At 43.9% G+C, this 15763-nt stretch overlaps 1 protein-coding gene across 1 annotated transcript in view; it reads left to right on the top strand.

The window, feature by feature from the left end:
• The window catches only part of HAT1 (histone acetyltransferase 1), a 47876-nt gene that overhangs the window by 7870 nt on the left and 24243 nt on the right, over window positions 1-15763 (top strand). Inside the window, exons 3-5 of the mRNA XM_040440625.1 lie at window positions 1882-1957; window positions 5629-5749; window positions 12484-12663. Of these exons, the coding sequence (XP_040296559.1) occupies window positions 1882-1957; window positions 5629-5749; window positions 12484-12663 (377 nt within the window). The remainder of the gene's footprint in view (window positions 1-1881; window positions 1958-5628; window positions 5750-12483; window positions 12664-15763) is intronic.

Here is a 15763-nt window from a genome sequence, read left to right as displayed (position 1 = left end):
TGAGTAACAAGGGAAATGAAGACACTTGGACACTTAACGCTAACTTTAAGAAAAGTGCAAGAAACAGCACTATAATCAATGTACTAATAGGCTGTAAGAAGAGCATCTCCATTGCTGCCCCTTTCTGTGCACAGTGCTACTCTGGAGGCCACTGATGGACAGGTCTGTTCACGTGCCCTTTCATCAGTGGCCATGTTGGGTGTAGGAGTCGGATGTCGGCACACTGCTACAGTCCTGGTGATCACAAGAGTTAAAAAAATTTATAAAAAAAAGATCCATTGTGGCGATCTAGAGGAAATTCACTTTTTGTTAACGATAATTTAGGTGTATGGGGCCCCAAACCCTTTGGACCACCAAAGCTCCTCTGCTCTGCATTTATTGCCACTCCCCTGCCCTATTGCTTGACAGAATCAGACATCTCGGCTGGTTCTGTAATCTCACGCCTATGCTGTAGGTTACACCAATGGCATACGTGAAGAACATCAACCTCTGGTTCCCCAGGTGACCACTGCACATGTGCCAGTGACGTTTTCCAGTCTGATGGAGGATGAATTATCGGCGCATAAGCATTTGTCATCTGCTTTGCAGGGGTAGCAGAGGCTGATTTACATTACATACACCCATAGGGTAGTCTATGGCATAGGCGTGAGATTACAGGATCAGGCGGGAGGCCTGACCCTGTCAATCAGTAGAAGCGGGCAGAGACAGTAAGGCTGGTTTCACACGGGTGTTGCGGGAACATGCCCGATTTTTCCGCGCGAGTGCAAAACATTGTAATGCGTTTTGCACGCGCGTGAGAAAAATCGGCATGTTTAGTACCCGAACTTCTTCACAGAAGTTCGGGTAAGGTGTTCTGTAGATTGTATTATTTTCCCTTATAACATGGTTATAAGGGAAAATAATAGCATTCTTAATACAGAATGCTTAGTACAATAAGGCTGGAGGGGTTAAAAAAAATAAAAAATTATTTAACTCCCCTTAATCCACTTGATCGCGCTGCCCGGCTTCTCTTCTGTCTTCTTCTTTGCTGTGCACAGGAATAGGACCTTTGATGACATCACTGTGCTCATCACATGGTCTATTGTTCATCACCATGGTTAGGGACCATGTGATTGGATCATGTGATGTGACGTCACCACAGGTCCTTAGCCGGCAGCTCAACATTACAGAAGAAGACAGAAGGTGAGTTAATATTATTTTTTTTTTTTAACCCCTCTCCATCACTATTTTACTATGCATTCTGTATTTAGAATGCTATTATTTCCCCTTATAACCATGTTATAAGGGGAAATAATACAGATTGGGTCCCCAGCCCGATCGTCACCTAGCAACCATGCGTGAAAATCGCACCGCATCCGCACTTCCTTGCGGATGCTTGCGATTTTCACGCGGCCCCATTCACTTCTATGGGGCCTGCGTTGCGTGAAAAACGCAGAATATAGAGCTTGCTGCGATTTTTACGCAACGCACAAGTGATGCGTGAAAATCACCGCTCATGTGCACAGCCCCATAGAAATGAATGGGTCCGGATTCAGTGCGGGTGCAATGCGTTCAACTCGCGCATTGAACCCGTGCGGAAAACTCGCCCATGTGAAAGGGGCCTAAGTGCAGAGCAGAGGTGCTCTCACCCTCTGTTCGCTGAACAGCATGACGTATCTGCATAATTAAAGTATTTTTATTTATTTATTTTATTATTTATTTATTTTTATTAAGGAGGCCCAACCCTAACTGGCATTATGCCTGATTTAATAGGGCTGATCCTGTTGATAGATGCTACTTAAACAATGTGAGCACAGATTATTATTATTTTTTATTTTTTTGCTAAGGTTTTTTTGTACACTTCTGTTTGTAACACTTTTTTAATTTTCTGCTTTATACCAGTGCGCTTCCCTGAGGACATCGACGATGACAGCACAACATTTAGCCCAGAGTTTAGCCACCAGTTATTTGGAGACGAGTAAGTACTATAGAAAGATACTAGGCAGCTAAGTGAAGTAGATTGTACTATTTACGACTGTGCATTCAGCTACACTGCAAATAAATCTCTCTTTTATTCATATGTCAGATTAATTTATGGCCTATAGCTAAGGAGCGGCTCAACATATTGATTGGAGGGGCATGACTCAACTCCCCTGTTTAAGAGTAGAACAAATGATAGGAAAATCGAAATGTTGTTCCTCTTAATTGCCTGCTTGTCAGGGGAGGTGAGAGCTGCGTTTACATGCAGCAATCCTCTCCTCTGCTTGGGGACTAGCGATCGCTCTTTCCCATAGAGAATCATTATTTCTGTTCAGCAGGTCTCTGTTTATGCAGAAAGATATGCTGCCCAAAAACAATGATTTGGGTGACCACATCAGCGATGCAGTCACCTGATGAACGATCATTTGATCTGCGGCATTTATCAGGGGAGGAGTGTTTCTAGGAATGCTTGTAAGGGGTCTTTTAAAATGGCCCTTTGTGCTTTACTAGCATTGCAGCTCCTTTTTTCTAGGTAGATTGCACAGAGCTTGGTTTCAGGCACTTCTGTGTTTATTTACCTGGAATTCCTCAAAGACAAGTCTGCCGACCTACCTTACCTACAGCTTCTCTGGGGAAGCATTCACTGTATATCTCTGGCTGTAATCGCCAAGATCTTCTCTAGCTACAGGATTGTAACATGGTTGAGTATTTGGTGTGCTGACTTTAAAGATGACATGTCTGTTTTAATAACTACTTGTATTCCCCATGTAATAAGTTACGGAGCATATGTTCTTATGACTCTGTTGTACCATTCCTGGATTATTCCTGCTAGAAGTTATGATAGAATTACTAGCCGTTTGCAATTAAGGTCCGACTGGGTGTTACCAGTTGGGGGTGTCCCAATGTCAGAATATGCAGGGACACACCTCCAGCTGGACCTTCATTGCAAACCTAGTAATTCATTCATAAATTCTAGCAGGAATAGTAAAGGGATGGCACAACAGTGAGTCATAAAAAAAGATGATCCACAACTGTTATTACATGGGGAATGCAAGTAGTTACTAAAACGCGTCTGGAGGGGTTACAGGCGATATTCAGGCTTAGCATTTTTGTGCAGATTGTACACCTAAAATCCACAACAAAATACATTACCATGCAATTGGAAGGGATTTTTACTAAACCCCATTCATATGTGGCAGAAAGGGTCTGAATGTTATGGCATGCTGCCCTGTATATATATATTTGGACACTGACACAAATTTAGTTTTTTTTACCTGTTTACTAAAACATATTCAAGTTATATAATGGACATAAAGTCCAGACTTTTAGCTTTCATTTGAGGGTATCCACATTAAAACTGAATGAAGGGTTTAGGAGTTTCAGCTTCTTTACATGTGACACCCTGTTTTTAAAGGGATCAAAAGTAATTGGACAATTGACTCAAAGACTGTTTTCATGGGCAGGTGCGGGCGATTCCTTGATTTTTTTTTTTCTTCATTATCAATTAAGCACATAAAAGGCCTGGAGTTGATTTGATGTGTGGTGCTTGCATTTTGAAGATTTTGCTGAGAAGTAAACATGCGGTCAAAGGAGCTCTCCATGCAGAAGAAACAAGCCATCCTTAATCTGGACTTTGCTAAAAACATCTTAAAGGGAACCTGTCACCTCCAAAAACCATACCAAGCCGCCAGCAGTATCTGACAGTAGCCAGCAGCGTGTTTCCGACGATAATCTTCTTCCTGAAGGCCGATGCGGCTAAAGCTGAGAAAATGTTCTTTTATCCCCTGCCGGCGCACTTCTCTAGTCGTGCTTGAAGTCAAGGGGGCAGCGGCCTCCTTGCTTCAAGTCAAGATAACGCCCCCCCCCCCCCCCCCCCTTCCCTGCCCCTTCACTGACAGCGCTTATGCAGAGAGTTTGGCAAAGCCAAAGCGGTTATCTTGACTTGAAGCAAGGAGACCGCTGTCCCCTTGACTTCAAGCATGACTAGAGAAGCACGCGGGCAGGGGATAAAAGTACATTTTCTGAGCTTTAGCCGCATCGGCCTTTAGGAAGAAAATTATCGTCGGAAACACGCTGATGGCTACTGTCAGATATTGCTGGCGGCTTGGTATGGTTTTTGGAGGTGACAGGTTCCCTTTACAGAACCAGCACACTTCTGGGAGAGTATTCTTTGGACAGATGAAACCAAGATCAACCTCTACCAGAATGATAGAAAGAAAAAAGTATGGCGAAGGCATGGTACAGCTCATGATCCAAAGCATACCACATCATCTGTAACACACGGCGGAGGCAGTGTGATGGCTTGGGCATGCATGGCTTCCAGTGGCCCCGGGCCCTAGTGTTTATTGATGATGTGACACGGGACAGAAGCAGCCGGGTGAATTCTGGGGTTTTCATAGACATACTGTGCGCTCAAATCCAGCCAAACCGATCGGTCGGCGTTTCATAATACAGATGGACAATGACCCAAAACATAAAGCCAAAGCAACCCAGGAGTTTATTAAAGCAAAGAAGTGGAATATTCTTGAATGGCCGAGTCACCGGATCTGAGCCCAATAGAGCATTTCACTTGTTAAAGACTAAACTTCAGACAGAAAGGCCCACAAACAAACAGCAACTGAAAACCGCGGCAGTAAAGGCCTGGCCGAGCATTAAACAGGAGGAAACACAGCGTCTGGTGATGTCCACGAGTTAGAGACTTCAGGCAATCATTGCCAACAAAGGGTTTTCAACCAAGTATTAGAAATTAACATTTTATTTACAATTACTGTATTTTTTATCCCATAAGATGCAGTTTTTTCCCCCCAAAGTGGGGTGAATACTAATGAGCGCTTCCATTATGGAAGCACTCATTAGTACCGGAGGACTGGGAAGCAGTAAAGGCTGTGTACTCGCCGCTTTCTGGTCCTTGGCTGTGCTGTGGCTGCGCACAGCGTGAGGGCGCTCTGTGACCTCACGCTGTGCACGTCAGGTCACGGCACAGCCGCAGCAGGAAGAAGACAAAGCGCTCTGGAGGTGAGGAGCAGGAGAGGTAAGTGTTTTTTTAATTTTTTTATTTATTTGATCTTTGGCATGGGGCTCATAATGGCGGCTCATAAATGGCACTGGGGCTCATAGATGGCATGGGGGCTCATAATGGGGACTGATAAAGTGCAGGGAGGGCTGATCTGAGGCATGGGGGGGTCTGATCTGAGGTCTTATTAACATTGAGGGTCTGATCGAGGCTGTCAGCTGAGGTCTGATTAACATTGGGGTTCTGATTGGTGGCCTGATCTAAGGTCTAATGAAAAATATTTTTTTCTTATTGTCCTCCTAAAACCTAGGTGCGTCTTATAATGCAAAAAATATGGTATTTAATTTGTCCGATTACTTTTAAGCCCCTGAAATGAAGGGATTGGGTTTAAAAAATGCTATAGTTCCTCACATTTTTATGCAATCATTTTGTTCAACCGACTGAATTAAAGCTGAAAGTCTGAACTTCAACTGCATCTGAATTGTTTTGTTCAAAATCCATTGTGGTAATGTGCAGAACAACAATTAGAAAAATGTTGACTCTGTCCAAATATATATGGACCTGACTGTACTTGCATGTAATTATTTGAGAAGATTGTTTGCAAAAGAATGTTGACCTATTTCTGGTAAATATCAGATTTTCTTTTGTCCTGTCAGTGAGGTGGCATTTGGATATAAAGGTTTGCAGATTCTGCTTTACTACAGTGCTGGAAACCTTTCCACCATGTTCCGTGTCCATTACACCTCTAAAGTCGATGAGAAGTTTGAAGGAGTCCAAGTAAGTTTTATGTTATCTGAAGCCTTATGCATGTTATCTCTTTTACCATAGTGTACTTGTGTGTAATTTTTGTGAACATTAAGCACCATTTAAATGCTGTGCACACCCTTAGGGCTGTTTTCTTTATTATTATTATTATTATTATTATTATTAATAATAAATTCTGGGCTAAAAATAATATTTTCAGTTGGTCTGTATTAAAAATTTTCATGAATTTTTCTTCTACAGCTTTCACTTTCTGTGCATTTGCAGACTAGCAGGCTCTCTGCTTCACACTGAATTAATCAGGGAGCTGCTCTGATGGCTTGGTCTGTAGGCGTTGTCTCTGCTTTTAAACACTAATTTAATAGGGTCGGACAGTTTCCTATATTGATGACCTATCTTCAGGATAGGCCATCAATATCAGATCAGGGGGCGTCCGATCAAGTTGTTTGAAGAGAACGCAACGCTCATATAAGAGCTGCCTTCTCTTCACTGTTGCAGCTCCTCCGTCCTCTTTCACTTCAATGGGAAGTAGCAGATGGAGTGCATGTACTTCCGATTGACGTGCATGGGGACGGAGGAGCTGCAATTACACCTACTCGCTGCTCCTATGCCGACACCAAGCAGGTAAACGGTGAACACTGTTCAAACAGCTGGTCAGCAGGGTGCTGGGAGTCGGAACCCGCAAAACTAATATTGGTGACCTATCCTGAGGGTAGGTCATCAATATAGGAAACTGGCCAACTGCTTTAAGCTGATAAGCATTGGCTGTAGTAAGTGTTTGTTTTTCCTCGTTCTCTTGTACTAGTGCAGTATAAAGACAAGTACTCGTTCTATTCACTTGAATGGAGCAAATGCCTGTAAATACACTGCTGCTCCACTAGCACCGCCTCCTCTTCAAACAGCTGATCGGCGGGGTGCCGGGGGTTGGACCCTGACAATAGGTCATCAATATATGTGACAGGACAACCCTATATAGTTTCCTTTTTGACCAGTTGTCCGAGTGTGCAGTACTGATGACCTGTCCTCAGGATAGGTCATTAGTATCAGATCAGTGGAGATTTGACTTCCGGGAGCATCCGTCGATCAACAGATCTGGTGAGCACTGCGGCCTCTTTCTATGCCAGTGATGTCATGTTCATCAGTCACTTGGCCTAGGCACTGCTCAGTCTCATTGAAGTGAATGGGTCTGAGTTGAAATACCAAGCACAGCCACTATCCAATGGACGCCGCTCTGCTTGGTAACTTGGGAGGAGGCCGTGGCGTTCACTGGAGCGTCTTCAACGAGTTGGTCAGTGGGAGTCGCACCCCCACTGATTAGATACTGATGACCTAATACTCGGAAGACCCCTTTAAAGGGTTTGTCCGCTTTATTTATATTGATGACCTATCCTCAGGATAGGTCCTCAATATCAGATCGGCGGGGGGCCGACTCCTGGGCTCCCCCGCTGATCAGTTGTTTGAAGAGAAGGGGTCTCTTCACTGTTTACCTTCTCGCCATCGCAACCGCAGCGATGAGCAGGTGTAATTACAACTCTGCCATCCCAATTCACATCTATGGGATGGCTCCTTCCTGTTCAATTGAATAAGGCCTCTTGCTCACGACCTTATAGCTTTTTCAGTATTTTGCGGTCCACAAAAAACGCATCCGCAAAAAATACGGATGACTTCCGTGTGCATTCCGTTTTTTGTGGAACGAAACAGCTGGCCCCTGAAAGAACAGTACTATCCTTGTCCGTTATGCGGACAATAATAGGACATGTTCTATCTTTGAACGGAAATGCGGAAACAGAATGCATACGGAGTACCTTCAACTTTTTTTGCAGATCCATTGACATGAATGGTTCCGTATACGGAACGCAAAAAATGGAACGTAAACGGGGGAAAGAGGCCTAAGAAGGAGCCGTCCCATAGAAGTGAATGGGACGGATGAGCTGTAATTACACCTGCTGAACGTCAGCAGGTAAACAATGAATAGAAGATCGAGCGCTGCTTTCTCTTCAAACAGCTGATCGTCAGTGGTGCCAGGAGTCGGACCGATCTCATATTGATATCCTGAAGATAGGTCATCAATATATAAAAATAAAAAAACGGACAGCCCCTTTTTTCCCATTGTGACCCTAATATACTATAACTGCTCTCTTATGGCCAGCCAAAACTGTTCCGGCCTTTCTTCTTATAGCCTTTCCATTTACTGAATTATTTGTGTATTATTGGGTAGGTTTAAAAACACAGACCAATGATATGAGGTGTAATAAAACTACGGAATAATTGATATAATCATAGTACTTTCAAAAGGTGCTAAAATAGCCACTAGTTTGTGTGATATCATTACATCAATGCAGCTTGGAAATTGGTCAACTAAAGAAGGCAAATTAATGGTGTTTGAAACATAATAAAAAGTCCAGGGTCATCGGTTAGTGGTTCATTGTTCCCACTTCTGTAATAACTGAATGGCCAGAGTTAGGAAAGGCAAAGCGTGTCTCTCCTTTCTCCGCCAGTAACTTGCAGGGGTAAGTGAATGCCGATATAAGTGCCATTCATCTGCAGGTGCATTGCCTCAACTAGGGGATAATGGTTGAAAGGACAGGAATTAGTAGCATGTTGTATTAGCCTTTTGTAGCGTATTTTGTCCTAAGCATCTTAATTTCCCCCGACTGAATGGCGAGCGGCAAGAGTGTGGGTTTTGAACTAATACTCATCATGCATGTAAACGGTGCGAAAGGGTTTCTTAGCGAGTGAACACAGAGTGTTCTTGTGTCAGCCCTTGTGGAAATAGATACAATACAAACATTAGAGCCAAACGCGATGTAGACTCCATTGAGTAAAAACCTGGCTCAATTGTCCCACTGCCCTCCCATACACAGTGAGAACAGAAAGTCCCTGAATAGGGGTGCAAGCTCGTTTTGTTCCATAGACTGCTAGGCTTTTAGGGACTTCATTGAAGGGGGGGTTGCGTTTTTTTGTTAAGTTGAGACCAATTCATTATGTTTTATTGCCTGGTGAGAAACAGTAATATGTTATTGTGAAAGTTCATCAAATATTCATGGTTTAAGATAAGTAGTAAATGTATTCATTCAAGTGGCCCTGGGGGATTTGAAAAGGAATATGGAGTCTGCTCAGCTGACAGTCTACGGGGAGACGGCGCTTGTTTAACAAGCTTACGTCTAATCTCTGATTGCGGTTTGTCTGAGAGGATTTCCTCTTTTATTGTTGGAAATCTGCATAAAAACAACAGTTTCCAGAACGTGTAATTCCTTGTAATCCTAAATTGGAGATCTTGACTTGCTCTCCAGTTTTACTAAATGCATTGTGTTATTTTTTTATGTAAAATTCTATTAAACAAGCTTTTAGGGACTCCCCTTCATCCCTTTTTTAGACTTTGCTGTGTTATATGATTACATATTCCCCTTTGTCACCAAAGCAGGATTGCACCTGTCCTTGCACGAAGAGGGCGAGACTAGGACCTTGTGTTAAAAACAATATATGTGCTTTTACCTTATGTCGGTTTGCCACAAAATAGTATCTTGATATGTCATAAATGTACATAATGGCTAAATGTCCACTTTTTTTTTTGTTTGCGTTTTTTATTTTATTTTGTAGTTTTCACATGCATGCAAGGACTTCTACACAGGGTTTCCGTCAGCCTTAGTAGCAAGAATATCGCAAAGTTTAGCATTCTTTCTGTGAAAGTGGCTGAAAACTTTAAAGGCATTGTCTCACTTCAGCAAATGTCATTTCTTATGTAGACAAGGTTAAAGGGGTTATCCAACCCTATAATGACCTCCATGCCCGGGCCCCTCATAGATCATACTTACCCGGCACCCCCGCCGCTCCTGATCCCCGCCCGGCTACCGCTGCATCTCCCCGTCACGTGGATTAAAACATCTGGCGACATGTGGTGGTGGTGGGGGGGGGGGGGGGGGGATGGGCTAGCCAATAGTGACGGGGACGAGCCTCCCTACCGTCACCCACGATGCTTGTCGGATGTTTTTATCCGAGTGACGGGGAGAATGTGCAGCGGCCATGCAGGGATCAGGAGCGAAGTGGGGTAAGTATGATCTATATGAGGGGCCTGGACATTGGGGGGGTGGGGGTAATTATAGCGGTTGGATAACTCCGTTAATACAAGGCACTTACTAATGTATTGTTATTATCCATATTACTTCCTTTGCTGGCTGGATTCATTTTTCCATCACATTATACACTGCTCGTATCCAGGGGTTAAGACCATCCTGCAATCCAGCAGTAAGGCTGGTTTCACACGGGCGTTGCGGGGAAAAGGTGCGAGGGCGCTTGGGATCGGTGTTCTGTGCACAGCCCCAAAGAAATGAATGGGTCTGGATTCAGTGCGGGTGCAATGCGTTCAACTCACGCATCACATCCGCGCGGAATACTCGCCCGTGTGAAAGGGGCCTAATGGTTGTGTTTGCACATAATAGAATAAGTGCCGGCCTCTCTGGTGGCCTGGACCGAGGGAGCACACATGGCTGTGCATGCGCAGCAGCTCCTGTCACAGCCACTTCATATCTGTAGTGTAGGGCTGCAGCAAACGATTATTTTAAAGCAATCGAGTATTCTACCGATTTATTTTTACGATTAATCGAGTACTCTAATCAGAAAAACCTTCTTAAAATAACGTATTGCTTTATAAAAGCAATAATTTTATTACTTAGTGGTATAGCACATAATTGCACACACATAAGGCTTCTTTCACAGCTGCAATATACATTGTCAGAAGAACAGCCAGAAGTTACCATATCGGGTATAGCTGGATACTGCCGGCTGCTGCAGCGATTGCCTGTAATGGGGTCCGGCCTTGTTACAGCATTCAAGCTGGGTTTTGGCCGAACTAAAAAAACGCTTTGGACGATACCCAGCATGTATGCCGGAACATGGCCAGAAGACCTTGGACCACATTATAGTCAATGAGAGCATATAGCTGGTAGTATCCGGCTATACCCAATACGGTAATGCTACAGCAGGCTGTTCTTCTGCCATGCCATCCATTGCCTAATTGCCATGTCTCCCACTCCCCCAGTGCCATCAGATCAGCCCCTCTAGGCCATGTCTCCCACTCCCCCAGTGCCATCAGATCAGCACCTCCATGCCATGTCTCCCAGTGCCACCTGCCCCTCTATGCCATCCATTGTGTCCCCCTCCCCCAGTGCCTCCATGCCATTCATTGCCATGCCATCCAAATCACAGGTGCCCCCATTCCAACCCCCTGCCCACATTTCCTTTTTTTTTTTTTGTAGTTTTCACATGCATGACTTCTACAGGGTTTCCTTCAGCCTTAGTAGCAAGAATATCGCGAAGTTTAGCATTCTTGCGCTGATGATGTGTGCACGCAAGGCCCTGGCCAGTGCAGTGCCGTGCCGAATCGGGAGGCCACGGAGCGGTGAGTGAGAGACTTTACTTCACTCGCGCTCCATGGTAATTTGATTTATACAAATCATCGATGCAGGGAATTTGCATCGAGGATTTTTTTGCCTCCATTACATCGATGAATCGTTTCAGCCCCACTGTGGTGGTGGTGGTCATAACTCCTGGAATTCTATTTTCCTGCTCTTCCTCTTCCCCAGCATCATATGTCAGGGGAGAGTTGGGAGCGTGTTAGGTTGTTGGCGGGTTCGGCCAACGTACACTAATCTGTGAGGAGCCTTGTGATAACTCAGAAACCATATCTGCCTGGATGTAATGTATACTTCAAGATGTTTGCATGTATAATCTCCTTGTTGGTTGCTTAGTGGTCAGCCTTCAAATATATGCCTGCCTTCACAGACGGTTTAATTTTTTAATCCAGCCAATGTATCTAAAATTTTAAGCAAGTTTTTAAATTAAAGGCCCTATACGCAGGCCGAGAATCCAGCAGATAATTGTGTTCATGGGAATGCTCATTAGCGATAATTTGACGGGGTAAATATGCCGCCAGTTACCCGATGAACGAGTGAAACGCTCATTCATTGAGGAATAGCTAATTTATGCGGTCACAAAAATTGTTTGCCGGGAGCAGTCTCCTCCACCGACGAGCAGGGGCAGCTGAAGTTACAAAGTAATAGGATTTTCGTTTTACATGGATTGCCCAATAAACACAGCCACTGAACAGGACAGTGGGCCAAATTTACCAATGTGTCTTTAGATAGTGCCACTTTGTGCCTAGAATCTGTATTTTGGTGCAGTTTGGCACAACTAGAGGTTCTGCAGTTTTTTCAGATTTGCTCAAAAAGAGGTTGCAACGTTTTTGCAAAGCAATTCTGGCCTAAAATTCTGTCTCTGAAGTGAGCCGACCAATGGTTGGTATAGAGTGTGACTAAAGTGTCTCAACCTGCACCAAATACACCATTCAGCCTGCGCCCCTGTGATAAATCGGGTGCAGGGCTAGACACTACTTCATGCCATCTGTAGGATTAGTAAATCGTGGCCCCTGACTTTTGAAAGAATTGCTTCTTTAAATCCCTTTCTAACCTTTGCCATCACTCCCGTTGCTGGCTTGATTCGTTTTTCCATCACTTTATACACGGCCATCACTGCTGTAGAGACTCGGCTCACCACTGTTTACAGAACAGCTTTAGTTTTTGATAAATGGGCACTGCACGTTTTTGGTCCTTCCTAAGTATCACTGGTGACAGGTGACCAGATAGTATGCTATACATGCACTCTGATTCATACATATTCATATCGTTTTAGACAAATCTGGTATGTAGAGATTTGATATCAGCTATAAAAAATGTTATTTATCATTGTAACAGGCTGATGACGTTGAAAGCAAAATCCGTGAAATTATCCCCCCTGGATTCTGTCCGGGGACCGATGATTTTGTATCATTATTGGAAAAAGAAGTGAATTTTAAGCCCTTTGGTCCTATAATACATACCTATACAGTGTACAATGAAGAAGCTGGGGAAGAAATCACTTACCAGATACACAAGGTAAGTACTTGATAAAAAAAATAAAATAATGCATTTTCAAAAAAAAAAAATCTCTTGTTTATATGTTAAACATATTTTTTTAAGAATTTTTGGTGATTTAATTATCTTTTTTTTTTTTTTTTTTTCCATGTCATTGTGTATAGAAAGAAAACTTAAATCCTGCAGTTTTACCACTGACCACTCACTAGGCCTAAAATATGTTAAGACTTCCTGTCTTTTGGAGCAGCCCCATGGTCGAGAGACACAATGGACAGGAGAGGGGACCTCGTTGATTTTTATGGGAGAGTTTTCTAGACATGCTCTGTGATCTGTGCAGAGGTCAGGAGGGAGTAGAGAAGCTCTCTTATCACCTATTGTGAATGGTGGATCCTGTGTTATCTATACAGAGGTGTTACTTTTCATTGTAATTCTTCCTGTGGTGGTGATAATGACTACGGAAAATGTACCTATACAGAACAGGAAATCGTGACTTATTAGTCCTAGTGGCCATTGTGGAAATTGCAGGATCATATACATTTTTTTAATTGAAAAAAATAAAAATAATAATATAATAATCTTTAACACAAAAAGGTGATTTAAACAGGTCATTTTCTGTGATGACACATTCCTTTAAAAAAATATTTGCTATTAAGTAACGTTAATAGATTATGGCTTTACAGTTTGGCAGAGGAAACAAAAGGAGCAAGGATGCACAGAGCTCCTTTGAACCTGCCCTCTGTGCACTTATCGTCTCATTTACATATGAATTAAAAGTACTTTTTCTCCAGAATGAAACAACATATCACTAGGGCTCATGCACACTGCCGTTGCCTGGCTGTGCCCGTACTGTGGCCCGCAAACAGCGGGTCCACAATACACCGGCACCAGCCGTGGGCACTCTGCATTACGGATGCAGACCAATTCACTTGAATGGGTCCGCATTCCGGAAGGTCTGTTCGGAACGGAGGCACGGAAGCACAACTTTTTTTTTGCGGTGCGGACGGACCACGGACCCATTCAAGTTGAATGGTTCTGGATCCATCTGCGGAATCCACGCAGATGTTCCCCGTGGATTGGGGACCGCAAATTGCAGTTCAACGGCCTTGTGCATGAGGCATAAATGAGAGGTTTCCTTAAGTCTAGCTCAGCTAGCCCTACAAGGTATCTTTTTGTCTTGTTCTCTATAAATAGATGCTCTGCGTCTGTATATAAGAGCAAATTACTAGTGTTGCCTCAAATCACTACTTACCTAGGCTTCCTGGGGTTCACAAATCATGATTTTTGTTGGGGCAGTAAGGCTGGGTTCACATCTGCATCCTTAATTCCGTCAGTCTGTTCCTCTGACAGAACACCGTATCCGGCGTATGGCCTGGGCAGAAAATGCCACATGCAGCTTTTTTTCGTCTGTCCGAAAGCCGGCACATACGTCAGTAAGCAGCCGGATCCTATTACACTGAACGGCGATCTGACGGTGCACGGTTGTATCCGGCAGCGCCGGATATGGTAAACTCCGGCAGTCTGTTACTCCACCAGAACAGACTGCCGGAAACAAAACGGCAGATGTGAACCCAGCCTAAGTCACAGACGTACACATCAAATGGAGACTTGCTGAAGTTTGCTACAAACACAGGTCTTTGTCTGATAAAGTGGCCTGTTCTCATTGTATTGAATAGACACTGGTAATTGTGTCAGACCTAGTCTAAAGGGGGATGTAAGCGCCCAGATAATCAGGCAGATCATCGGGACCGAACATTCCTACAAACGTTCCTGTCAATCTGATCGGAATGCTCATTTATCCGGTGATCCTGTCGTTCGTGCAGGCAAGTAATTTATTGTTTCTGGGCAGCAGATTGTGCGTTCTAAACAGCGATCTACTGCACAGAAACAATGCAGCTGTACGAGGACGAGCGACGGCAATAGCGATCCCTCGTCCTCGTACTGCGCAAGGTGATCGCTGCATGTAAATGTAGCGCTTCATCCCCAATTAACGAGCAGCCGACTGTCAGGAAGAAACCTCCTTCCCAACAATCTGTTTCTCATCGGCCCATCTAAATGCACCTAAAAAGTAAGGTTCATGTCCTAAGACACTTTCATCGCTGAATGATGAGTGCATAAAAACAACAAAAATGTCAGAAAATTAACAGTGTAAAGTGTGACATGCAAGTGTAGTAGTTTTAGCTGTTGCCTCCCAGAACTTGCATGTACATGTATGGCCATGTGTAAAATCTTACAACATTAACAGTACAAGCAGAGGGTTAGATTTTTTTTTTTAAATCTTGTCTACACGCTGTAGAGAAACTCTACCGGGTAAATTGACTTGTGCTGCAGTTTTTCAGTCTGCAGCATGTCGATTTAGGCTATGTCTACACGACGACATTTGTCGCACTAATGTCGCGCGACAATTTTTATAATGGCAGTCTATGGTGTCGCACTGCAGCATGCAACATGCTGCGACTGCGACGCAACAGTCGCAGAAAATCCATTCGAGATGGATTTTTCTGCGACTGTTGCGTCGCAGCATGTTGCAGTGTGACACCATAGACTGCCATTATAAAAATTGTCGCGTGACATTAGTGCTACAAATGTTGCAGTGTAGTTGTGCCCTATCTGTCGCGCCACAAATGTCGTCGTGTAGACGTAGCCTTATAGTGCGAGTTTGTGCTGCAGAGGCTGAAAGTTGCATAAGCCCTACTCTGATCCCGGCAGTGATGCCTCTTTAAAAAGCAGGCGATTTTCTAGATTTTAATTTTTTTTTTGCAGCGGTGGATTTTGGCTTACTGTGGACTTTTTGGATGTGGCAGTAGCCTAACCGTGAACCTGGGAACATCTTCTTTTAGGTTGTACTTTTATTATAAAAATAGCACAGGTCCTTTGGAAAGATCTCAGGGCCGTCCTGTAATACCAGCTTGAGCTATTACAGGACAGGTGATAAATGTTAGATCAGCGAGGCTATGACTGCTGAGACTTCTCCTATCTCTTTCCTATAAATTGCTACAGTGTAGAGCAGGGATGCCCAACCTGCGGCCCTCCAGCTGTTGCAAAACTACAACTCCCAGCATGCTTGGACAGCCTACAGCTATTAGGGCATGCTGGTAGTTGTAGTTTTGCAACAGCTGGACGG

The sequence above is a fragment of the Bufo bufo genome, chromosome 7, assembly GCF_905171765.1.
Source record: "Bufo bufo chromosome 7, aBufBuf1.1, whole genome shotgun sequence".
Taxonomy (NCBI): domain Eukaryota; kingdom Metazoa; phylum Chordata; class Amphibia; order Anura; family Bufonidae; genus Bufo; species Bufo bufo.
Note: the sequence above shows the minus strand (reverse complement) of the source record. Positions and strands in the feature narration are given on the sequence as shown.